Source organism: Ctenopharyngodon idella, chromosome 13 (assembly GCF_019924925.1).
Source record: "Ctenopharyngodon idella isolate HZGC_01 chromosome 13, HZGC01, whole genome shotgun sequence".
In the NCBI taxonomy this organism is placed as follows: domain Eukaryota; kingdom Metazoa; phylum Chordata; class Actinopteri; order Cypriniformes; family Xenocyprididae; genus Ctenopharyngodon; species Ctenopharyngodon idella.
In genome coordinates, this window is record NC_067232.1 from 9,600,795 (window position 1) to 9,626,265 (window position 25,471).

At 35.6% G+C, this 25,471-nt stretch overlaps 5 protein-coding genes across 6 annotated transcripts; 4 read left to right on the top strand and 1 right to left on the bottom strand.

Annotated features, from left to right (window-relative positions):
* The first annotated feature begins 116 nt into the window (after nt 1-116).
* On the top strand, nt 117-2,908 carry gsto1 (glutathione S-transferase omega 1). 2 transcript variants are annotated; one of them, XM_051916432.1, is made up of 7 exons: nt 117-246; nt 465-528; nt 1,212-1,320; nt 1,435-1,657; nt 1,750-1,851; nt 2,000-2,106; nt 2,397-2,908. In XM_051916432.1, exons 2-7 carry the CDS (start codon nt 498-500, stop codon nt 2,545-2,547), a joined length of 723 nt encoding a protein of 240 aa, XP_051772392.1. In that variant the 5' UTR covers nt 117-246; nt 465-497; the 3' UTR covers nt 2,548-2,908. The 2 variants fall into 2 exon arrangements, with proteins under 2 accessions (XP_051772392.1, XP_051772393.1); XM_051916433.1 differs by lacking the exon at nt 117-246 and adding an exon at nt 341-363.
* Nucleotides 2,909-5,544: 2,636 nt separating this feature from the next.
* gsto2 (glutathione S-transferase omega 2) lies at nt 5,545-8,991 on the top strand. Its single transcript, XM_051916434.1, has 7 exons — nt 5,545-5,802; nt 5,996-6,058; nt 6,478-6,586; nt 7,508-7,730; nt 8,029-8,130; nt 8,224-8,330; nt 8,678-8,991. The coding sequence occupies exons 2-7, from the start codon at nt 6,028-6,030 to the stop codon at nt 8,826-8,828; spliced, it is 723 nt and encodes a 240-aa protein (XP_051772394.1). The 5' UTR covers nt 5,545-5,802; nt 5,996-6,027; the 3' UTR covers nt 8,829-8,991.
* A 169-nt stretch (nt 8,992-9,160) lies between these two features.
* itprip (inositol 1,4,5-trisphosphate receptor interacting protein) lies at nt 9,161-15,782 on the bottom strand. Its single transcript, XM_051916425.1, has 2 exons — nt 15,603-15,782; nt 9,161-12,204 (listed from the first exon to the last, which is right to left on the bottom strand). The coding sequence occupies exon 2, from the start codon at nt 12,188-12,190 to the stop codon at nt 10,574-10,576; it is 1,617 nt and encodes a 538-aa protein (XP_051772385.1). The 5' UTR covers nt 12,191-12,204; nt 15,603-15,782; the 3' UTR covers nt 9,161-10,573.
* A 261-nt stretch (nt 15,783-16,043) lies between these two features.
* On the top strand, nt 16,044-19,351 carry calhm3 (calcium homeostasis modulator 3). The gene is made up of 3 exons (XM_051916431.1): nt 16,044-17,164; nt 17,264-17,519; nt 17,739-19,351. Exons 1-3 carry the CDS (start codon nt 16,878-16,880, stop codon nt 18,189-18,191), a joined length of 996 nt encoding a protein of 331 aa, XP_051772391.1. The 5' UTR covers nt 16,044-16,877; the 3' UTR covers nt 18,192-19,351.
* A 541-nt stretch (nt 19,352-19,892) lies between these two features.
* calhm1a (calcium homeostasis modulator 1a) lies at nt 19,893-24,223 on the top strand. The gene is made up of 3 exons (XM_051917442.1): nt 19,893-20,018; nt 20,102-20,669; nt 23,538-24,223. The coding sequence occupies exons 2-3, from the start codon at nt 20,121-20,123 to the stop codon at nt 24,039-24,041; spliced, it is 1,053 nt and encodes a 350-aa protein (XP_051773402.1). The 5' UTR covers nt 19,893-20,018; nt 20,102-20,120; the 3' UTR covers nt 24,042-24,223.
* Nucleotides 24,224-25,471: the final 1,248 nt, after the last annotated feature.

Consider the following 25,471-nt stretch of genomic DNA (forward strand, 5'->3'; position numbering starts at 1 on the left):
ATTACAAAAGAAAACCTTAAATGTTTTGCACACCTGAATGATCTGTATTCGAGAGGAAAAGATAAAGGTGCTCGACATCTCCAATAAGCTGATTGTACTAGCTGTATTTTTATTTAGGACTTTTATTTTGAAACAGCGTTTGCAATTTAGTCAGTTGATCTTTGAGACATGCCCTGCCCTCCCTCCAATAAATAAATCAACTTCCCATTTATCTCCGCAATTGTGACAAGTCAAACTATAAGACGGGTACGTATCATATTAACTGCTCCTTTCAGTTATTTGTTTCTCCATCCTTTAGGTTGGTTGTAGTGATTAAATAATTTAATTATAAAATTGAGCAGTGATCTTTCTGCAAGACAGTGGGTTAAGTTACCTAACTTCCTACTAAAATATTTGCTGTGGCGTCTAGTTAATCAAATACACCAAAATTAAATTATGGTTCTCAATTTATTTAACCTTTGCAGGTTTATTCTTCCCGGGTAACGCTGAAAATAATAATGGCAGCATCTCAGAAATGTCTTGGAAAAGGTACGTTAAGACATAATAATCATGAGAGACCTGAATGACCTGAATTTTTTTTTTTCATAAGTAGTTTAGTCTACTGTGGATTCCGTGACAGCAAAATTGTGTTTGTAGTGATTACAATCCACCATTTATATAAAATCTGCATAACATGTCCGGATATGTTTTTGTTATGTTAGGAAACGGGGAGTTTCAGTCATGTCATTGTACACAAGAATTTGCTTGAAATAACAGTTGTGGCTTCAGGAGTTTAAGTGCTGATGACAGCATGACACTGCACTTTCATCAAATCACCACTACATATTAACCATGATATTTATGACTGAGCAGATTCCATACAAGTGCTATGTCATGCTCTCGAGGAATCAGCACTGTCCAGCATGTCTTACTGGATATACTTTATTTACTTTATACTGGATGAAACACACACATATACATACACACACACATATATATATATATATATATGTATGTGTGTGTGTGTGTGTGTGTTTCATCCAGTTTAAAGTATATCCAGTAAGACATGCTGGGGGCATAAAAATGTATTGCATAATGACAACATTATTGAAAAGACATTGTGGATCATTTAGAAACATACAGGCCTACAAGTGACTCACAATACTACATCAATGTCATCGCAACAATAGGTAGATCAAGTATAACATGTTTTTGTTTAATTTGTGCCACAGGAAGTGCTGCTCCTGGCCCTGTGCCAAAGGACCATATTCGGCTCTATAGCATGAGATTCTGCCCTTTTGCCCAACGGACAAGATTGGTGCTCAATGCCAAGGGAATTAAGTAAGTACAAACACAAACTGGCATTAGTGTTTTAACTAATGCATAAACATTGTTTCTGCTTTGAGTAAAAAAAGAAATGTCCCTATGAATAACTGTATTTGTATTTCACCATAGACACGACATCATCAACATCAATTTGAAGAATAAGCCTGATTGGTTTCTGGAGAAGAATCCTCTTGGTTTAGTGCCAACGCTGGAGACCGAGAGTGGTCAGGTGATATACGAGTCACCAATCACTTGTGATTACCTGGATGAGGTCTACCCTCAGAAGAAACTGCTTCCATCCGACCCGTTTGAGAGGGCCCAACAGAAAATGCTGCTGGAGCATTTCTCAAAGGTATTTACTAATGCACTTCCACATGGATATTACATATTGCTAGATTTAATTAATTAAATGTTTTCATCAATATGATTGGATGTTCTTTTTAGGTGACTCCCTACTTCTATAAGATCCCTGTAAGCAGGGCAAAAGGAGAAGATGTGTCTGCACTTGAAGCAGAACTTAAAGAGAAACTTTCCCAATTAAGTGAGGTTGGTTGGAACACCAGTAATAATATAACTGAGTAAAATAAAGATTTCTGATGTTAAGCAGATGTCATGGGATACTTTTCAGTTGAGTTCAGTTATCACTTCCTGTATCAACTTGTGCTTTCCCTGTGTATTTAATGGCTTTTATCAGACCCTTGTCAAGAAGAAGACCAAGTTTTTTGGAGGAGATTCAATAACAATGATTGACTACATGATGTGGCCATGGTTTGAGAGGATGGAGATGATTGAGCTGAATCAGTATGTTTTTATCTACTTTTTATTACATTTATTAGAGAGATAATATGTTATGGTTATGACATAAACAAATTCAGATATTTTACTTGCCATTTAGTTAAAAAATGATTTCCTCAGAACAAAAAACAATCATTTTATCACACGAAGAAATGAATATTACATTCTAACATACTGTATGATGATTTAAAATGATTAGAAACTCAAAGTCATGTTAGTGAATTAGAAAAATCATTAAATTAGACTTATCTGAATGATTGCTTTGCACATTAACACCCTATTTTCATAATTCCCAGCTGTTTGGACAGCACTCCTCCGCTGAAGAAGTGGACTGAACATATGTTGGAGGATCCCACTGTAAAAGCCACAATGTTCAGCACAGATTTCTACAAGGTGTTCTACAAGTCCTACATGGAGGGAAACCCCAATTATGATTATGGTTTATAGAATAAATAATTGTTCTTTGGTAAAACACATCTTGATTGCCTATTTGTTTTAACAGATATTGGGTACAAAAGTCAGTTAATACTGTTTAGTCTGACTATCTTTTATACTATGATCCCAGTTAATCTGAAGAGAATTTGATGCCTTGTGTATCATTCTTTATGTCCTTTTGATTTGTGGTGTGGATATCAAAAACATAAATCTAAAACTTTGATGATCTTGTGAATGAATCATGTGAAATTAATAATACTGAATTACTATGCCTGAGAGATTATTTTAATAACCAGCTGAATGAATTACATACTGTACCTCAATATAATTTGTTACCAGTGCAATGAAATAAAATAAATAATAAAACAAAAAATGCCTAAGAGATTTTTTTTATAACCAGCTGAATGATCTACATACCTCAATTTAAGTAGTTACCAGTGCAATGAAATAAAATAAATAATAAAACAAAAATACAAGCTTCTGGATATCAGTTTCATTCAATATCAGTTATCGAATTTTTGACTAATCTGATTTTAGCCCATGTGCATTCTTTGATGGCTTATAATGAGATTTTCCAGTGTAATTACCGAGCATCATCATCCACAATGACTGACAGCATGTTAGCTGCCAGTACTGTTAAAACGGTAACGGGGCTCTCAGTATCTCAGTAGTTCACAAGTCATCCTTTCTGGAATTTAACCTGCAGTGTTTGTCTTAATAGCCCTAATCATTAGGTGTCTACCACTGACTCCAATGAGTCACATCACAATCCAAGACCTCAGAGTTACATGGGATCCATAATCTTACCAGAAGCAGGAAGAGTGCCACTAATGTTTAACAGAAATGCAGGGCAGATAACCACCTAAATTGTCTTTCTCATCTGACCATACGAGAGCAAAAGCATTTATCATGATAAGTACATAGAGCTTTAAGTTACTTTAAAGACAAAACAGTAATACTGCAATGGTACATGTAGAAAAAGGGTATAGTAATAATACCATAGTACTTCTTGTTAACATCCTCCTAACACTGTTCATTGATTTGACACATACTAAAAGTGTAAATCTAACTGTTGGAGGGTTTTTTTCTGCAGTAGTCAGTGTGGTCTTGCACTATAATAGGGTTAGGTGAGCTTCTGATTCTTGTTTGCTGAAGTGCTCCATCCTGATTAGAACAATAAAACTAAAAAAACATCGGACATCTGCCAGTTATCTTTTAGATATTTGTTGCATTGATAAGTATGACTGTGCACAGCAGAAAATTCGAGATGTCAATGTCATAACCTATGACTAAGTGACCCTTGAGTTGGCAAATTTACAACAACAAAAAAAGGTCCATATCCTGACAAATTGACAAGGTGACTCATTCTGCAGCTGTAGTACTGCAAAAGAAATCTTTGCATGACATTGCAAGACGCCCACACAACATAAACAGTGAGCATTAAGAGGCAAGAAAAGAACGTGGCATGATCTAATAGGAATATATTGTCTTTTTTATATAATAAGGTGTCATACTTGACGTGATATGGATATGAAGATTAAAAAAACATGACACAATCCAGAAATCAGTTGTCATCTCAAATGTTATGTCAGCAATAAGGTACGAGAAGTTATATTATGAATGGCTATGGGTGTTGTTAGGCACTGTTTAAAAAAAGGTTAATAAATGAAGGTGACCTGATTTCTGAAATGGAAATCAGGATCATTTCTTAGTTCAATGGTCTAAATATTGAATTCTCACTGGTCTATGTATTAACCCTTATGTTATGTTGGGGACGTTTTCATCCACTATGGGGTGCTTTTGAGTCTTAATTTGGCCACAACTTTCTCTGTGTTTCAGCAAATGGAATGATTTTTGGTGACAAATCTTATTTTGATACATATTTTGGGAAAATGCTTTGAATTTTTTCAAAATCTCAACAATACACTGTGGGCAAATTCAGTACCCTTTCGTTATTAGGGAGAAAAAATTAAAATCTGATGCTGCACAAAAACTAACAATGCATCAAAGCCAATGTTGTTACTAATCTTTGACAATCACTTTTTATATTGAAAATAAGTCATTTTGTGTGTTTTTTCCCCCAAATCAGTGACATAATTTATGAACTTGGCAATTAAAGAGTAAAAATCCTGGATTTTTTTTTTTTAAACATTTAGTAGTTTTGATCAGGACTGAGGTTGATTAACAGATTTATGCAAAAAAAATATTTATCTGATACATTTTTACAGCAGTTTAATTTAGTGGATGTTTTCATCCCGAACATAATGAAAGGGTAGTGAATTCGAACAATACACAAGGGTTAAAAAACATTTTTGAATGCAAAGAGCAGTTATGGGTGTGCAATATTCCAGGCATGGGCCCAAATCACCACTTCATTTGGAATTGTTTTTTATTATTTATTTATTTTTATTTTATCTTATATACACGTTCTATCAATAGTGTAGTAAAATAAAATTAAAATCTGTAAATAGAAAGTGATTAGTGAAAGAATTTAATATGAGATTTAATATGGCTATTTAATATTTTTATTTTCACAAACTGCGAATATAATGTAGGCCTATAGAGTAATTAAATATTTTATTAACTTTTCAAATGTTTGTGCTTTTGAAAGCTATCTTGGTCGGGCTATTTAAGTGTTTTGAACTTAAAACTGGGACACCAAAAATCAGGAGTAGGCCACCCAGTTGCAAACCGGTACTGTCTCCGGAAAACATAGACGTCTGGTCACTCTATAAAAGTAGTACAAACACAAAAACTGTTTAAAATCGTTATTTTATTAAGCAAATTTTAGTTGTATTCTTCGCTAAAAGATATAGTCCGTATGTGGCCTATGTTAGACAGAACATTGCTAAGCAACAGCGATCCAGAGCCGCGCAGTGATATGTGTTCCGAATCGCAGCTGTTATTACAGTACCATAGATTTCAGTGGTCGGGTAAAATGACACAGCAAAATTAGAGAAATGTACAGTAAATAAGCAGTTCTGAAGATAAGTGCAAACTTCTGAGTAGTTTATCATTTATAGTCGTTTTATAGCTGTACAATTAATATGGGGTCCCCTTCAAACGGAGAAAATATACTTTTAAGAATCTTTTAGGGAACTAGTTTTGCAGAACAGCTTTATTTTGAAAGTAAAATGAGTGTAGTAAACGTATGTAAGAGGAGGAGTCATTAGTCTTCAGCCACACCCATTCTTCCATATAAAATCAACTTTCAAGACAGCTAACTTAAACTTACTTCAGTTACTGACAGGTCATACGGATCGACAGGTAAGCAAACCTTGAAATAATATATGCTTGCTTTTAGTATCTATGATAGCCTCGAAAGTATTTTCCCTTTCTTTCTTTTTCACTTCCTCCATCGCGTTATGAAACACATACAGCTTTAAATTTCTTATCCACAAAACGCTCATGTTTTCTGTTGTTTGTGTAGTCACCATCGATTGTTTTTTTCTACTTTTAGGTCTTCTTTAAGCAAACACTCTGATCACCATAATGGCTCCAACTCAAAAATGCCATGGGAAAGGTAAGAGAAAGCAAAGAAATTAGACTCACAAATGTTGCATTGTTTGCTCTGTAACTTGCAATTAGAAAAGCATTCTTAAAAAATTACAGATATAAATTCACGTCCATCTGCGTAGATGTTAAGCTAATTTTATCATCCATAAGAGTTTCATTATCAACTCGGTTGCAGAACTCGGTCGCCTCAGATGCTATCATACCATGATGTTGTGTAACCATTGTTAAGAATGTCTTTCTGATGAAAGTGATAAATACGCAATTAAAATGTAATTTTTCTTAAAAAAAAATAAGAACCTGGGCTCCACACCTGTGTTCCACATTATTTTCCTGATGAAAATCCATGCTTATAATGTAAATATTTTTTTCAAAGGCATGTAAATATTGAGATTTTTTTGTGTTCCATGTGTTTCATTGGTGTAACAGAATGTCCTGCTCCTGGACCAGTGCCGAATGGTGTTATTCGGATCTACAGCATGAGATTCTGCCCTTTTGCTCAGAGAACAAGACTGGTGCTCACTGCTAAGGGAGTTAAGTGAGTACTAATGTTGACTTAATGTGCAATATTGGGTTAGATGGAGGGCTTAAATGTGTAGTAAGTGATTTCTGAGAATCATTGTTGAACACACCCCTCCCTTCATTTCTCCGCCCCCCAAAAATGCACTATTCAAGAGTGGATGTCTCTTTATCATAGCAGAAGCACAAAAAATAGAGCGAAGGTGAACGACAAGGAGGAACATAAAATGAACATCAGTACACAAGTATATACAAGCAAGAGTTCGTTGTTAGTCGCCAGCAGCATACACTCAAAACCAATGTCACTCCCATATGGAGCAGAAACTATGCAACCTAGGTGTCCGTTTTCAGGCCTTCCCACTTAGGTCTCTCCAGCGCTGGAAAGCTTTTCTATTATTTACATGGGTCCTAAAGCTTTTGCCTGATCATTACCTTTCTTTTTCCAGTGATGTTCCTCTGACCTTTTCTCTTTTGTAATGACTCTCACTCTTATTATCTTTCTTTCAACAGTACTTCTTCAAATCTCCCTCTTGCTCACTCTCTCTCCTCCCCCATTATGAGTCTATATGCCCCCTACTGCTGATTGGCTACAGGTTTGTTGTGCTGCTCTGGGGTGCGTTTCCCGAAAGCATCGTTAGCCAACTATGGTCGTAAGTCCCATTGAACTCTATTGGTAACGACGGAACTTGCGACCATAGTTCGCTTTGGGAAACGCACCCCTATCCGAACTATTTTCAACAGCATTTTTCAGAAATCACTTACTGCACCTTTAAGTGTTCTGGTGTGCCTAATGTGTACATATGATATTTTTAAATGGAGCATAAATTAGAATTAGTATCTTACTTTCTTTATTAACTTTTTCTGTATTGGTTGCAAGGAAGATCACTCTAATAAATATGCAGCCACTATCCAAAATTGATTTTATATTCCTTTTACATAGGCATGACATTATCAACATCAATTTGAAGGATAAGCCAGATTGGTTTCTGGAGAAGAATCCTTTTGGGACGGTACCAGTATTGGAAACCTCAAGTGGTCAGGTGATATACGAGTCACCAATCACCTGCGAGTACCTGGATGAGGTCTACCCTGAGAAGAAGCTGCTCCCATCAGACCCATTTGAGAGGGCCCAACAGAAAATGCTGCTAGAGCTTTATTCAAAGGTTGGTCATTTTGTCATTTGAAACATGTACTGTAAAACATCTGCTTGTAGAAACTGCTGATTTAAATATGGTCCTCCATTAGAAATCTGGACATTAATCAGGACATAAATATAAAAATTTACTTTTAAAAATAAATGTGAAAGTCTTGATATTACCTTTTTATTATCAGTTAAGGAAACCCCAATAACCAAGAAGGTGAAACCATGACCACTCAGAAGCATTACTTGTGTATAATCATATTTGTTTTTTATTTAAGTACATTTCTGCATACATTAATGGAAATTCATACTCATTTCAGGTGATTCCATACTTCTATAAAATCTCTATGGGCAAGAAAAGGGGAGAGGACGTCTCAGCCGCTGAAGTTGAGTTTACAGAAAAACTCTCCCAATTAAATGAGGTGGGCTGAAATACCTACATCTTCTTAAAATACAGTTTCCTATGAAGATTTATTAACTTCTAACTGCTTTCTTTTCTGATATCTTTTTTTCAGGCTCTAGCAAAAAAGAAGACCAAATATTTTGGAGGCGATTCAGTCACAATGATTGACTACTTGATCTGGCCATGGTTTGAGAGGGCAGAGATGATGAACGTGAAGCAGTATGTTTTTGTATTAGTGCATATATAAAATATATAATGAATGTATAATAAAAATGCACACAAAAAATAAAGCCATTGTACCTGACAGCAGGAGGAATAGTGTGCGGAGTCATTGAGTTTAAGTCAAACAGATATGCAAACAATGATGAATGACTCAGATTAGTAAAGGCAGGGCTTCAAGTTCCAACTGAATTGAAAAGCACTTTGCTTTAGTGAACTTTGTGCATACAAGAAAAAACAACAACATGTTTTCACAAGTAAATTTCTTGTAAATGCAATTATGTCTCTTGTATATTTCTTTCTTCTTGTAAATCTAAGAGTTCTGTATATCTCTTTTCATGTTTCAGTTGTTTGGCCAACACTCCTGAGTTAAGGAAGTGGATTGAACGCATGTTCGAGGATCCTGTCGTGAAAGCCATCATGTTCAGCACAGAGGATCACAGGGTGTTCTTCGACAGCTACATGGATGGAAAGCCTAATTATGATCATGGTTTATAGAGTAAAATGGGATGATATATGTCCATCTGTGTGTGGAATTGTTATCATTACTCTATTTTTATCCTGAATTTACAGCAAATTATGCTTTTTACAATGGGTATATTAACATGTTTGTCATTTATACATAAATACAAATAAACCAAATGTACAAAACATAAAATCATGGGCAGAACATGTATCCTTGTGTTTTCTCTTTTAATCTCTATATATTACTAGTTTTCTCTTTGGTCAAAAGTGAAATGTCACTGAGCCATGCAGTGCATGTAGTGAGGCTGCAAAGCATTGCTTCCTGGGAGGGGAAGCTGCATAAAAGTAAGTTTAGTGCATTTCCGTTTTTCTTTTTTCTTTTTTTTTTTAAACAAGATGGTGACAAAATACCCCTACAAGTAAAACAAGAGTCTACCCCTACAAAGAGTCTCAAGTAAAACTGGCACCCTGCTGCTGTATTGACTGATAAAAAAGGAACAGATTTATATCTTAAAATCTAAGCAGTCCATTGTACAGGAAAACTTGTGTAACAGCTTCTGCTTGGGCATATACATGTAACTGCACCATTTTTAGTTGTTCAATATCTACTTTGCTTAGGAATTTTATCTATCCCTTAAGTGTTGGCACATAAGCTCATAACTGATAATGCGGCTAAGTACTATGATAATATTACAGAATTAACATGCTAAACATGATATGGCTTCATTTGTAACAACTCGTGATTCAAATATCCTGAATAAGCTGCCAGATCAATGATGAATAACAAGAGGGTGTTTCTTCAACTCTGCACTTTTGGCCCTGTGTACTTTAGGGAAATAAATTCCCTTAAAATCATATTTACATACCAGCAAATGTAATTTCTGTCACATCTCAAATAATGCATTAAGTTTGATAACATTCTGTGGTGAAAATAAAATGTGTCATAATTCATAGCAAGCATTTTTATGGAAGCTTGTTGAGTTTACATCTCGACTTTTTTTCCCCTCGCAATGGCGAGTTTATTCTGCAATTCCGGCTTTTAAACTTGTAATTGCGAGAAAATGTCAAAATTGTGAGCTGACATTTTTTCTCAGAACTGGACTTTGTAACTTGCAATTGAAAGTTAATTTCTCACAATTCTGACTTTTTTTCCCCTCGCAATTGTGACTATTTCTCAGAATTCCGAGTTTATATATAACAATTCTGACTTTATAACTCACAACTGCAAGTTTATATCTTGCAATTCTAAGAGGATAAGAGTCAGAATTGCGAGATGTAAAAAGTCACAATTACCTTGTGTATATATTTTTTTTTTCCTTGGCAGAATCAAGCTTTTTTGTGTAATTTAACAAAATTATCAATGCATGATAAGTGCAGTAACTTTTGAAATAAACTTTATTATTATTATTATTATTATTATTATTATTATTATAACCACATTTTGTTGTGAAAATGCAAATTTTAAGATTTAAAGTCTTGGTTTGGGACAGGAGTGAAACAATAAAAGGCACTGAAATAAATGCTAAAATGCTAAATGCTAAAAGTGGCAAAAATAAATGCTAAAAGAATGTGACCTTCATGTCACAAAAATTTAAATTATGAAATTTGGTCCTCTGGGACATAAAAAGTGCCCATATAGTTGAAGAAACACCTAAATATCATAATAGCATCAGTAACAGTCAGTGCTTAACATATCATTTACATTCAAGGTGCATGACATCATCATGTAATTAGGCTGTAGAAATCCCCTGCACTCAAAGCCAAAGCACCAAGTAAGTCTACGTCTGGTCCGTTGAGCTGAATTCATGTCTCACATGACCGTTAGAAAAGTGAGGGGTATATTCCTGAAGCAGCACAGATGTATTTCTGACCATCTCCTGAAAATGCTCCTCCATTTTGGCATATACGTGCCTCTGCAATACAAGAGGCCTAAACAGGTTTATCGGCTCTGCAGAACAGATTATTTCGGGAACCAGAATTTCATTTGGGATCCGCGGGTTCCCAACAATGACATGATAGAGTCTCTTTTCCTCCAAGCTTTGCTGAAGGAAGCTGAGCAGATCTCGTAATCTGTGACCGAGATTCTGCGGCTGCCACATCGCAAGACGTTTACTCAACAGCAGATGCAAGAGCGCCGTCTTTATATGGTAATTAGAAAAGGCGCTTCTCCCAGTCAAAGCCGTCTGCTTTTTGTGCAAGAAAGAAACTATCTGAAGGCAATGAATGTGACACGAATTGGTAGGAAGTCTTTTCGCTAGGTATTTAAGCAGATTTCTTTCATAAACGGTTAGTGAGAGTTGCCAGTGAATGTCTGAGGAGTTGCTAGTGTCAGATGGGAAATGAGAGATGAGGTAAGCATCCGTGTCCTCAAACAGAACGGCAGGGGTAACGTTAAGAATGACGGTCTTTCCAGACCTAAATTTGATTTTAAGAGCTCCAGGGAGGTCTAGGTTCCAAAATGCCAACTCAAAATCGTACTTATGAGAGATCTGGCCCCATGCTTTGGTCACTGAAATCTGAAACCATCTCATGATCTGATCTTTCGACAAATACGTGGTGTTCTTTGCACAAAAGAGCTCCACCAAACCATGTTCGTCAAGCTTTTCACACTCCGTTCTATTGTGAAGCAGACACAGCATATCATCACCAAGATTGGTTGAGCCACAGAGACATTCTGTTCCATTCCCACCTGGTTTTATGAGTTTAATCTTTCCACATCCTTGCAGGTCCAGAGGGATTTCAGTGGCGGGGTCGCACCAGAGCTGAAACTGGAACCTGAATGGCTGGGGTGGAGAAAAAGGCACAATAAGGTCACATGTAGGAGGTTTAGACACCCTCCAGGACTCAAACATACTGCCTATGCCGACAAAGTCCTCGACTTCCAGGTCAGCTTCTCGATTGCAAACACTTCTCAAAGCCTCGAGCAAGTCATCTGCGAAGCCTTCGATAAACTCCCGCACTCTCCCACTCTCGTGGATAAAAGGATGGAAGCGGGTCTTGCAGAAGTTATTTAGAATGACTTTATCTAAGGCTACAGTCTTAGCGCTGAGATATCCGGCACTGGAATCTCCGTCTTCGTCTTCCACAGGGTCTGAAATTTCATCAGGGATCATTTCCTGCCTGCAAACCTCAATTGTGAAGAAAATGACAAGGCAGAGAGCGCTCCAAAAGTACCAGCCGTAACTGTCCTGATCAACAATCAGAGCTGTTTCGGTTTGTGAGATCTCCTGCTCCAGGCGCTTCTGTTCTGACTCCAGCTTCTTCTGGTGCTCTTTCATCCGGGCCAGAAGATCATCATCTTGCTCAGGGATGGTGGTGTTCTCATTAGGGAAGAGCAGAGGGTTGAGGATAGCGGCTACTACCACCATGCAAACCCGTGTAATAGCACCTTGCATCCTTTACTGTGCGTCTGGAAAAACACATTTCTGGATTACTGTCAGCTTCTTGAAAGGAAACACTATCTTCTAACTTTTGCAAAAACACCATTATCATAGTGCTATTTGTGAACTGTAACAGAAAGAACTGTCCCGCACTGGGGAAGGAAGTTAGATAACCCTTGTCAAACAACATAATTTAAACCAGCCAGATAACTGTATCCAAATAAAAGTATCCACTGGAAACAACTGATTTTTTTTTTTTTTTTTTTTTAAATCATACAAATATATATATCAGGGGGGAGAATCTGCTGGATGTTTGGATTAAAACTGGATGTTTGGATTAAAAAAAAAAAAAAAAAAAAAAACTGTTGTAACATCTCATCTATGCAAAGAACATTGAAATTTTGCCTTGACTAAAGCTTAGGAAGGAACCTTATATACACTTAGGAGGAAGTTATGTAATTGGTTTATTTATGGCGTGGCACTTGGAGTCTGAGTGATTCTTGGAATGAGGCAGATAAAATTCTGTATTTATACAAACTGCGAGCTACTGGCACATTCCACGGTTCTATTTAAAAGCATTAGAGATACAAGTTTTGTCAATCTATTGAACTGATAATAAATTCGTAGAAGTAAAAAGCTGCTTTTATTTGACTAATTTTATTTATCAATTGTGGAATTTTATTTGGGCCCTTTCTAACAGCATGCACTGTAAAAAGTAATATGTTATATCTACTCAATAAAATTGTGGCAACATATTACAATCAATATTAATTAAATTCAACAAATAAGAATTGAGTAAGAATTAATCAAATTAATTCTTTAAAATTCAACCATTTAAAATGAGTAAAATTTAAGTAAAATTTAAACAAAAATATCTGAATAACACACAGACGTCAAAGATTTAAGAACGCTTTAGTTTTTATTGCCAACAATGAAGACACTTGATGCTAACAAGCAAAATCACTGAAGGAAAGAGAAACACAAGAACTACTGCTGACTTCAGCCACAGCCTTAGATGAAATCAACTGAAGATAAAAGAAGACATTAAATCTCTCAAGATCTGATTAAACAACTCCACAAACAGCATTACCAGCTTTACTTTTTACTAACCGGATTGACTTTATTTCTGTTTTAATTAAAATAATAGTTTCATTTGAAGTCACCATGATGGAGATCAGTGGTGGCTTAAGTTGAGCCACCACTAAGAGAGATTTAATGTCTTTCATCTTCAGTTGATTTCAGTTATTTATGACTCTTGCCTTTTTAACATTAGCTTTCTCTGGCTGCTGTAACTGTGTGTGTATAAAGCATGTTATTTATGGCAAAGACAGCCAAAAGAAAATGTGAGCAGGTGATGTTGGCTGTTTATTGATGATGACATAATCATCATGTAGACAATCACTGAACTCATTTGGAGTCTAATGCTCTGGTTTCTTAGGTAATGTGTTATTAATTTTGTATTTTTCTTGATAGTAGCCATGTGTTTCTACAGCATGAGATCCAGCAGTGTGGCTATCAAACAACATGCAAGATTAAATAAATAAAAATATATATATATATATACTGCTAAAGAGTTTTTATCTACAGCATTACTTAGACACACACAGACATCAAGAATCAGCATATTAATCTCAACAATGGTGACGTACTTCATGCTGCAATGCATGATGGGAGTCATGAGTTTTATACTATGGTGGCTCCCAGCATGCATTGCAGCATGAAGTTAGTCACCATTGTTGAGATTAATATGCTGATTCTGTATGTCTGTGTATTTAAAATAAAAAAAAAATCCTACAATGTATTGAAAAAAAGAAAATTAAGAATGTCTGATCTGTGCCCACAAAATTTTGTTAATGAAAATCTATTCATATCAAATAACTACTTTTGATCAGTCATAAGATTAGTCAATTTTTCTTTAAGATTATTAGATCTTTTGCATCTTATTTTTGTTCATGGGTTCTTTTGTAACAAATTACATGCTTTAATAAACACTGTTACAAAAACCACAAACTAGCACAAAAAGCTAAGAGTCAAACTGCCCAACTAAAGGAAACACTGATCACCACAATGGTAACCAAACATTTAAAAAAAAAACATTAACATCTAAACCTCTTAATTCTCAAAAAGAACTATAGACTAATGACAGAAGTAAAGTCAGTATGTTTGTAATAAGAGAGATTTAATGTCTTTCATCTTCAGTTGATTTCATCTAAGGCTGTGGATAAAGTCAGCAGTAGTTCTTGTGTTTCTCTTTCCTTCAGTGATTCTGCTCGATATCATCAAGTGTCTTCAATGTTGGCAATAAAAACTAGAGTTCTTAATTCATCTTTGACGTCAGACTGTTATTCAGATATTTTTGTTTAAAATTTACTGAAATTTTACTCATTTTAAATGGCTGACTTTTAAGGAATTAATTTGATTAATTCTTACTCAATTCTTATTTGTTGAATTTAATTAATAATATTGCTTTTGCAATTTTATTGAGTAGATATAACATATTACTTAAATATTCTCATTCAGTTTCATTTTCTAAATTTGCAAGATTTATTAAGCTTATTCATATTACTCAGGTTATTATAAGAAAAAAAAAAATGATCAAACTAAAATTTATCTTTAATAAACTGGAGTGTTTGGCCTTGATCTTTTATTTAGTATTTCCGCATTTTTGATAGCAGGTCGCAAAAATGCAAACCACACTGAGAATAAATAGAAGATTAATCAACTAATACAAAATTTATTTTGACCTCACAAGGTTTTCTGAAGGTTAAGCACGAAGGCTACTACTTTTTGTTTTCAGTTTAGGCCCTATTTGTACCCTTATTAGTGCATTCAACTTGGTGATTTTTTTTGTTACAAAAACAAAAACGAATGCCCATGTGGAACTGCATCATATCCCAAGTTAAACTGTACAAAATAATAATAAAAAAGTTACTGAATAGTTTACATAATGACAACATTGGTAGTTGACTCATAGTAGTAGGCTAAAGCTCCAGTAAAGACGTTAATTGGGAAAATTGGTGTGGCGCTGCAAAGATTCCCACAGTCCACAATAACTAAAAGGGCGGAGTCTAGACAACAACTACGTTTGTAATCACAGATGTATGAAATAGACATGGTATAACGGAAGGAAGACTTATTAACACATGACTGGAATGATTAAATTCAGTGGTAAGTTTGTCAGTGAGAAAACGACTGAAACTTGTAGTTTAGAGGGCGGTGACTACTTAAAGGTAGAGCATTTTACAACGTCTATTGTTAATCGATAAAATTGCGTGTTTTTATTTTTACGTCTTAAGATGTTTTACAAGATTAGTGTAGTGTATTTTTATCACAGTTGTAACGGTGTCTTTAATAATTTATAAAACAACAGACGGCCACCACTCGCGCTGAATCTTTGTTGTAAACCAAGAACAGAAAAATAACTTACACCCTAATCCAAGAGTTGAAGTCCAGCGTTGTTCATTGCCTCAGAATAATACTGAACCGACACAAGAGAAAGCGCTGCAGTACCGTTATTCTTCTGTTTCCTCATCTGCTCGATACTCGTGAAGCTGCTCTCACATCCAGGAAGTGACCAAAGTGGCCGTTTTCGCTCCTCTATAAAAAGCACGTGGGTCAGACTCAGCCCAGTTCTTGAGTCACATCATATGTAATACACGCACACACACCATTCTCCGGGGTGGTGAAACATTACAACTTTTTCAACATTACAACGTGAGATTTCATAAGTAAAACTTTTCACAAGTAATAATGTTATGTGCATGTATTGTTCATTGAGGATGTACGTGCAATTATAAAAATAAAAAGGCTTCAATATATAGGTCTACATAACCCTCTTTAAGAATAAAAACCATGTTATATCATATGACGAGTCGATTATTACATTAAGTACATCGAAATTGGGTTTTTCGACAAGACATTGTTAACGAAAAATGTTCAGCTCTTTTGAAATATGTGCGGCTGCGCAGTGACTACTAAAGACGGAGGACAAATATACACACACGAGGTCGCTATACCTCACCAAAATTCAGTCAAAGACTATTATGGTTCAGCAGCCTATAGACAATACACAGACACACCTACCTGTTTACATATGAGATAGTTTCTGTCGAATAACCACCATTACAATCATCCGTTGGTAATATGATTTTGAATCTTATTTTCCTGAGGGTCACGCTATGAGAAAATTATCCATCCATCAATTCTCCTTTCCAAACCGCTTATTTATCCTCTTTAGGGTCGCGGGAGTGCTGGGGCCTTTTTATAGGTTATATATAGCCTATATACGAATTATATAAACATGAAAATAATTAATATTTTTTTCTCATCCGAACATCGAAAGCACGTTCAGTTAAACAACGAAAAAAAGCAAACTCGTTTTTAAGCAGTTTTAATGATGTAAGGAATTTGTGGCGTGCGCACAAATGGGTGTGACCAAAGGGAGCTTACAGGTGCGCGCGCCCTACTTGTGAACCCATCGCATTTCAGCACGCAGTTAGTTCGCGAGATGCGTTAATAATTGTGAAACATTAGTTTCCATGTGATTCAGATAATTATATTTAATTTCATTTCATTTTTAAATCTTATTTTTCGTGTTCTTTTTCGAGTTTTTTTGCGCAGACTGCAGAACAGCGTATTTGGCGGTCATTGTCAGATAAGTACCTTTGACAGCCTCTAATAGCTATAACATAAACTGTAATTAATGGATCGTTTAAAGTTGGTTTTACAATATTTCCAGTCAAATTCTGAGTCCATCTCCAATGGTATCTGTATAATACTGTCACTTATAAGCGTCAAGTTATATACAAGTTTTGATTTTAACTGCCCTTGTTTACCGCAATACAATAAGATGTACGCAATGGGGGTCATGTTCGTCCCCCCAATCATACTGTTCCTTTTGGGAGTGTTAGTTAATCGTCATACAGGGGTGCTGATGGAAGAGTGGGTCAGACCCCTGGGCAAGAGGACAAAAAATCCGGCAGTGGTAAAGTAAGGTTAAAGCTATACAATGTTAATATTATTTGACTAAATAATAGCCTATTAATATTGATAATACAAAATTATTTAAATATATTATGCTTCTCCTAGATTTCTGCTGTCATCAATGATGCAAAGGGCCCTTCTGGCCCCCATGGTCTGGATTCTGATGACACTCTTGGATGGAAAATGTTTCATCTGTGCATTTAGTATGAATGTAGACCCTAAATATTTTACAGGAATACCTAACAGCACCGGCCTAGAATTAATCAAGATCATGGCTAAGGTGCCTTGCAAAGAAGATGTTATCTTCGAAAACAAAAGTTTTCGGAAAGCTGTTTCACGTTATGTGCGTTGTTACTCTCAAGTAAGTGTATTTTCTCACATTTTTTCAATGCTTTTACATAGTCTTTAGTCAATGAACCGTGATGTCAGTGTCATTTTTGACATGATAGCTGCTAAGTAAGATTGAGCTATACAAAGCTGACAGGAACAGACCTTTAGCAAATCTGTAGGTGGTTAAAATCCTTTGCATACTTTGCATGATTCATCTATTCTTCTTGTACAATTTTTCTTCTATTCTAAGGCAATAGGCTGGTCAATCCTCCTCTTCTTTATTTTTTTGGGTGCTGTGGGTCGCGTCATCAAGCCTTGCTTCAATCACGCCACTTTTCTGCAGACTCGTTACTGGAGCAATTACCTGGACATTGAACAAAAGCTCTTTGATGAGACTTGTGTCCTTCATGCCAGAGATTTTGCCAGAAAATGCGTGGTGCAGTTCTTTGAGAGCATGCGAGAAGATGTGACCGTGAGAATGCCCCTCTCAAGTGCACTCAGACCCAGCACAATCCGTAATGAATATGAAGAGGAAGAAGAGGAGCGTCTGCATGGTATAACCAGACAAGATCAGGTGGATCATTTGCTGCAAACATGGTACGAGTGCAAACCAGAACTGGATGTGACCAAGATGGCCTATAAGCCCAAAGTTTGTATCACTTGGGAAGATCACAATGGAAAGGCATTATTCTCTGATGTGTAAAAGGGAAAAGCAGATCTTACCTCTTAAGTAAGGATTCATGCAAATAAGTGACATGCTAATAAAGGTATTGGATATTAATAAAGATAATGAAAAATGTTTTTAAATCCTAAAATTATAATGAATTGAGGACTAATTAACTGATTATTGTTAAAGGGTTAGTTCACCCAAAAATGAAAATTATGTCATTAATTACTCACCCTCATGTCGTTCCACACCTGTAAGACCTTCGTTCATCTTCGGAACACAAGTTAAGATGTTTTTGATAAAATCCAATGGCTCAGTGAGGTCTGCATTGCCAGCAAGATAATTAACATGTTCAGATGCCCAGAAAGGTACTAAAGACATATTTAAAACAGTTCATGTGACTACAGTGATTCAACCTTAATGTTATGAAGCTATGAAAATACTTTTTGTGCACCAAAAAAACAAAATATCAACTTTATTCAACAATATCTAGTGATGGGCGATTTCAAAACACTGCCTTATGAAGCTTCAAAGCTTTATGAATCTTTTGTTTAGAATCAGTTCGGTTCGGAGCGTGTATCAAACTGCCAAAGTCACGTGAACCATTGACATTTTGAAATGTTTCGAAACGCTTATGACGTAACAAAGCCTCATTTACTGAAATCACATGACTTCGGCAGTTTGATACACATTCCGAAACACTGATTCGAAACAAAAGGTTCATAAAGCTTTGAAGCTTCATGAAACTAACCCTTTGGTTCAGAGGCAAAAGCTTGCATGCTGTTGCATATGTCTTCATCAATTTTGCAAAGGGCCCTTCAGGCCCCTAGTCTGGATTCTAATGTTATTGCTGGATGGAGAATGTTTCATCTGCATATGAATGTAGAACCCAAACATTTTTAACTGTATAATGTTACTGTCAGATTATTGTCAATTCAGAAAGCTTTGTTTTAACCTTCTTCAAGAGCTTGCATGCTGGTGCATTTGAATATGCTGGGATTTAGTTTGTGTAATTTTGCATGTCTCTTTCCCCACACATTACACAACAACCTCATGGATATGGCTTGGATGCAAATGACTACAGAACCTTGGCAACACCTGAAAAAAAATTGTATTGTTTATGTATTTGTCAGTATGTATTGTATATGTGTATCTATTAATAGTATAAATTAATAAAAATGTTTATTTTAGCTGTGTGACAGACCACTGTCATCAAATTCCATTTTTGTATATAGTACATTTTTGTATATAGTCTTGAAATTTACTTTTGCCTTCAATACACATATCAGTAAGATATATTTTGTCTTTTAATTAGTTGACAGACAAGAAAAATTTAAGCACTGACTGGATTTTTCAGTGCTTACATACATAGTCTTTAGTCAATAAACCGTGATGTCAATGTCATTTTTGACTTAATAGCTGCTAAGTAAGATTGAGCTGTTCAAAGTTGAAAGGACCAGACATTTAGCAAATCTGTAGGTGGTTAAAATTCTTTCATACATTGCATAACATAACCAGATGATTCATCAATTCTTCTTGTATAATTTATCTAGTTTATTATCTTAGCTGCGTGACAGACCACTGTCATCAAATTCTGTATTTGTAGGCTATATTGTATAGTACGTCTTGAAATGTTCTTTTGCCTTCAATACAAGTTTTCAGTAAGATATATTTTGTCCTTTGTATTATAGTTGACAGTCAGGAAACAATTTAAGCACTGATTGGATAATGTGAGAACGAAAATCACACCCATCTATAGAGCATCTAAAGGAGGGGCCTGTCACTCATGTGTATCGTTGCATTAAGGCCACCAGGTGAACGTTTCATCTGAGTCTTGCTCTCTTTTCTCTCTGACAAGATAGAGTAAGTCTTTGATTTTTTTAAAAGTATTATTTATTATTACTTAGCTGTACTAAAAACGTAGCTCTAATATTTTGCTCTAAAAGGTGAACTCCCTTTCTGAAAATGGATAAGTTTCGGATTATGGTCCAGTTTTTGCAAGCCAACCAAGAGTCCTTCATGAATGGTATCTGTGGGATCATGGCTCTGGCAAGTGCTCAAATGTATTCCTCCTTTGAGTTTACCTGTCCTTGCCTTCCAGACTACAATTACGCGTATGGAATCGGCATTCTAATAGTGCCACCGATATGGTTCTTTTTACTTGGATATGTACTTAACAACAACATATCAGTGTTAACTGAAGAATGGAAGAGACCGATGGGCAAGCGCAGAAAAGATCCAGCGGTTTTGCGCTACATGTTCAGCTCCATGACGCAGCGCGCTCTCATCGCTCCAGCTGTATGGATAGCCGTAACTTTAATGGATGGCAAGAGCTTTTTGTGTGCTTTCACTCCCACAGCGAATTTATCCGAGTTCCTCAACGAGAGCTATCAAAGCTTATCCAAAAACGAGCTTATAAAACTACAAGCAAGGATTCCATGCAAAGACGTATTTGATGGGGATGGGATTATCTCCAGAGAAGCGGCCACTAGGTATATTCGCTGTTTGTCACAGGTAATTCTTATTTTTCAACTTTATGTTTAAATGGGGGTTTCAAAATAGGCCTACTTTTACCTATTACAATTAACGCTGGGTAAATCAAAGTGTCATAATTGTAATTCTGAAAGACGGTAGCAGCTGGTTTATGAATTAATATAATGTTAATTATATGCAGCGCCAGAGAGTAGGCCTACATTAGTGCCCGCCCACTTTTTCAGCAGCGTTTGTTCCGAAAGTTTTTTTTAATTTATTATTTATAGGCCTGTTTCCAATAGGGCTTTTTAAAGCGTTCTGAGTCTTGAACCAAGCCAACCATCTAGGAGGTGAATCACACCATTAAAAACTTTTATTTGAAGCAAAGTATTTGAAAATCAGACAAAAGACAAAGGTGTAAGACTGTACTTATATGTTTTAGTGAGCAAAAGCACAACAATCCTATTAAGCATTGCAAATATATATTCATACTCACTGGCCACTTTATTAGGTATACCTTACTAATACTGGGTTGGACCCGCTTTTGCCTTCAAAACTGTCTTAATTCCTCCAACATTTTGCTCTATATTGACATGATAGCATGATGCTATTAGCTTCACGCAGTTGCTGCAAATTTGCTGGCTGCATAGCCATAATAATCCGAATCTCCCGTTCCACCACATCCCAAAGGTGCTCTGTTGGATTGAAATCTGGTGACTGTGGAGGCCATTTGAGTATAATGAACTCATTGTTATGTTCAAGAAACCAGTTTGAGATGATTTGAGCTTAGTTAAGTGACGTGTTATCCTGCTGGAAGTGACCATCAGAAGATGTGCATGATCAGAAAAAATACTCAGGTAGGCTGTAGCGTTTAAATGACGCTGGTACTAAGGGGCCCAAAGTGTGCCAAGAAAATATCCCCCACACCATTACACCAGCACCAGCAGCCTAAACTGTTGATACAAGGCAGGATGGATCTATGCTTTCATGTTGTTTATGTCAAATTCTGACCATACCATCTGAATGTTGCAGCAGAAATCGAGACTCATCAAACCAGGCAACGTTTTTCCAATCTTATATTGTCAAATTTTGGTGAGCCCGTGCGAATTGTAGCCTCAGTTTCCTGTTCTTAGCTGACAGGAGCGGCACCCGGTGTTGTCTTCTACTGCTGTAGCCCATCTGCTTCAAGGTTTGACGTGTTGAGCATTCAGATATGTTTTTCTGCATACTTCGGTTATCACAAGTATTTGAGTTACTGTTCCCTTTCTATCAGCTCTAACCAGTTTAGCCATTCTCTTCTAACGTCTGGTGTCAACAAGGCATTTTCTGACACAGAGCTGCCGCTCACTGGATATTTTTTCTTTTTCAGACTATTCTCTAAAACCCTAGAGATTGCTGTGCATGAAAATCCCAGTAGATCAGCAGTTTCTGAAACCCTCAGACCACGTGCCACGTTCAATGCCACGTTCAATGTCACTTAAATCGCTTTTCTTCCCCATTTTGATGCTAGTTTGTACTTCAGAAGATTGTCTTGACCATGTCTACATGCCTAAATGCATTGAGTTGCTGCCCAGTGATTGGCTGATTAGATATTTGTGTTAACATGCAGGTGTACCTAATAAAGTGGCTGGTGTATATATATATATATATATATATATATATATAAATAAATAAATAAATATATATATTTATATATATATATATATATATATATGTAAATATGAGCAATTTTCTCTACAGCATCATATAGTTTTTCATCACAAATTCAGCTGATAAACTTGATTTTAAAAATAAGTTGAAATAATGCAAATTTATGGCTTCAACATAAACATATCCCATCAATTAACAACCTTGAAACTCACAGTAGGGCTGTACTTTAAAAGTTTACAAGTTATCGTTAAAAATCAATTTCCAGATGGAGAAAATTAATGGAGCAAATGGACTGTTGCACTTTATAGCCATGGCCAAAAGTATTGGCAGTGATATTTTGTTTCGCAAAGTTTGCTGCTTCAGTATTTGTAGATTATTTTTTCACATGTAAGCATTTCATAAGTTTTAAAGGGTGTATTGGCAAAAAGAATGATAGAGTGATTTCTTCTGACTAGTACACATTCACACTTTTCCATGTGTTGAAGATATAAGATTGAAGATATGAAATGATGTTAGCTGGTCATTTTGTGTCAGGGCCAAAAAACAGTGAAATTTGGTTTTTTGTGATAAAGTTCCTTTTTGGCCAATAAAGCTTTTTGCAATTATTTAAAATGCATCTGATCACTCTGCACAATAATCTAGAAACAATGTGAATCAACACCACAACAACTGATGCAGCAAACTTTGCAAAACACAAAATTTATGTCACTACCAATACTTTTGGCTGGCTGTAGAGTAGCTTAGCAACAGACAACCAATCATAAAATTCCTCACCTCTTACCTCATTAAGTATTCTTGTTGAAACTTTTATGCGCTAAGCCTATGGTTGATACACAATTTCACGGCATTCATAACTATTTTACATTTTGGTGAATTGGTGGCAAATTTTCGTACAATCTGCTTACCCCCACTGACGGTTACGGTTAGGGGTGGAGCTTCATGCTTTTTTCTAAAAATCATGTTTTCATACAAATCACATCGTAAAAATTCATATGAAATCGCCACCTCGTAGGGTATGTTTTAATGTCAAACCTAGAGAAAAGTATTTTGAGTAGAGACTAGAATTCATTTTCACAACATAAATCAGACATTTTTACAGATACACAAGAGGTTATTAAAACAGGCCCAGGAATAATTATGACCATGGTAAATTACCCAGGAATTTGAAAGGCACAAATGTGATATAAGAAAAATTATGTATGAAATACAATTTGTTTAAATTGAGGCTATATAATGCATTAATGTTTTTGTTTTTTTTAGGCCTGTGGATGGACCTTTTTAATGATAATAACTATAATAGCCTTCTTGATAAGGGCGATAAGACCTTGTTTCACTCAAGCCGCTTTTCTTAAAACCAAATATTGGTCACACTACATTGATACAGAGCGCAAACTATTTGACGAAACGTGCAAAGAGCACGCCAAGAGCTTCGCTAAGGTCTGCATACAGCAATACTTCGAGAGCATCAGTGGTGAAATTGTTCCACAGCTCCAGCTACCCATAAAGAAAGGAAAAGGTAAAAAAGATGATGATGATGGAGAAAAACAGAAGAGTGATGAGGAGAAGCTTCTTGGGATCCGTAAACAAGAAGACATGAATAAAGTCCTGTGGAACTGGCACATATGTAAACCCGCTCTAATGCTGAATAAACGTGGTGAAGATATGAATGGACATGCTCACTTGGATACTCACAGCGTCTCTGATGAGCGCTACACTCGGACACCTATGAAAAACACAGCTGTGGCATACTACTCCAAAGTCTGACTTAATGTTTTAATCTTACTTATGAAGAACTGAATGAAGTGCTTAAGCAGTACTCACTGTCAAAATAGTCCTGTTTTGCTATCTCATTGCATGTAACTTTAATTTTATTATTTTATATCCTCTTGAGACTTAGTCATTCAGTCGATCTACTATTGTAAACATATGTTGTTTTGTTACCATAAATAAATGAGAACATAAATAGGATATCATGGGATTTTCTGTGATAACGTAAAGTAACGTGTTAAATGTGACCAATAATGATAATAGAATGATGATGACAATGTTAATGAAATGGCACCTTTTCATCTCCTTTTCGCTTCTTATATAACAAATTATCTCTTATTAAATTTAAGTTATAAATTTGTGAGGAGTTTGTTTATATAATCCGTCAGTTATACCTCAAGGACTTATAAGCAACTGGTTATTTTTTCTGGTATTCATCCTCGCCTGCTAATGGCAAGTTTCTATGGCTACTAAGTGATCAAATTAGTTTACCACGTCCTAAATTATGTTCCTCATAGGAAATGTTATCAGATATTGCATCTCTACCAATTAAATATAAAATCCTGTCAGAGATTGCATCTTTGGAGGCTTGTAAAATGTAATTAGTTGAGTTTACTTAGAAAGCTTAATTAAACTGTTGGGTTTACATAAAAAACTTAAGGAAACCGATTGCCTTAAATTTAGCAAGTAAGTTAACTCATTTTGAATTGATAAAACTAGCTACCACATAGTAAAGAGTACTTAGAAATCTTGAGGATTGGTAATTCAATTTTACAAACTGAGTACTTAATTCAGTCAACTTAAAGATTTAAGTACACTGAACTTAAAGTTAAAATAGTTTTCTTAAAAATCTTGTTCACATGTAGAAACTCCCTTAAATTTCTCAAGCATTTTTACTCAAAGTTGCAACAATGGACCATACATTTATTTGCATTTATTAAACTGAGATACTGTTGAAAATCACTGAAAAGACAGCTGAGCACTGTTGAGATCATACATTTTTAAAATCATATTAGGCAAAAAAAAAAAAAAAAAAATTATGGATTATTTCTGTGGCTAGACACACAGAGACATCAAGAATCAGCGTATAAATCTCAACAACGGTGACATGCAATGCATGCTGGGAGCCATCATAGTATAAAACTCATCCATGGCTCCCAGCATGCATTGCAGCATTAAGCATGTCACCATTGTTGAGATTTATATGCTGATTCTTGATGTCTCTGTGTGTCCATACCTAATATGAACTAAAAAATATATGATCTCAACAGTGCTCAGCCTCTTGCTAGTTTCATTGATTATAAAACACTTATTTGTTTTTAATGACAAACCATGCTTTTGATCAAGTATAAACCTCTGTGGATATTTGATAATGATATCATCAGTAGAGAACCAACAGATCAACCCCAGCATTTTCTTTAGCTTCT

Coding starts and splice junctions, on each gene's coding strand:
- gsto1 (XM_051916432.1), top strand. CDS start 498: ATGGCAGCATCTCAGAAATGTCTTGGAAAAG. Junction 529..1,211: donor TCAGAAATGTCTTGGAAAAG/GTACGTTAAGAC, acceptor TTTGTGCCACAG/GAAGTGCTGCTCCTGGCCCT. Junction 1,658..1,749: donor TGCTGGAGCATTTCTCAAAG/GTATTTACTAAT, acceptor TGTTCTTTTTAG/GTGACTCCCTACTTCTATAA.
- gsto2 (XM_051916434.1), top strand. CDS start 6,028: ATGGCTCCAACTCAAAAATGCCATGGGAAAG. Junction 6,059..6,477: donor TCAAAAATGCCATGGGAAAG/GTAAGAGAAAGC, acceptor TTGGTGTAACAG/AATGTCCTGCTCCTGGACCA. Junction 6,587..7,507: donor CTCACTGCTAAGGGAGTTAA/GTGAGTACTAAT, acceptor CCTTTTACATAG/GCATGACATTATCAACATCA.
- itprip (XM_051916425.1), bottom strand. CDS start 12,190: ATGCAAGGTGCTATTACACGGGTTTGCATGGTGGTAGTAGCCGCTATC.
- calhm3 (XM_051916431.1), top strand. CDS start 16,878: ATGGATCGTTTAAAGTTGGTTTTACAATATTTCCAGTCAAATTCTGAG. Junction 17,165..17,263: donor AAAAATCCGGCAGTGGTAAA/GTAAGGTTAAAG, acceptor TGCTTCTCCTAG/ATTTCTGCTGTCATCAATGA. Junction 17,520..17,738: donor ATGTGCGTTGTTACTCTCAA/GTAAGTGTATTT, acceptor TTCTATTCTAAG/GCAATAGGCTGGTCAATCCT.
- calhm1a (XM_051917442.1), top strand. CDS start 20,121: ATGGATAAGTTTCGGATTATGGTCCAGTTTTTGCAAGCCAACCAAGAG. Junction 20,670..23,537: donor ATATTCGCTGTTTGTCACAG/GTAATTCTTATT, acceptor TGTTTTTTTTAG/GCCTGTGGATGGACCTTTTT.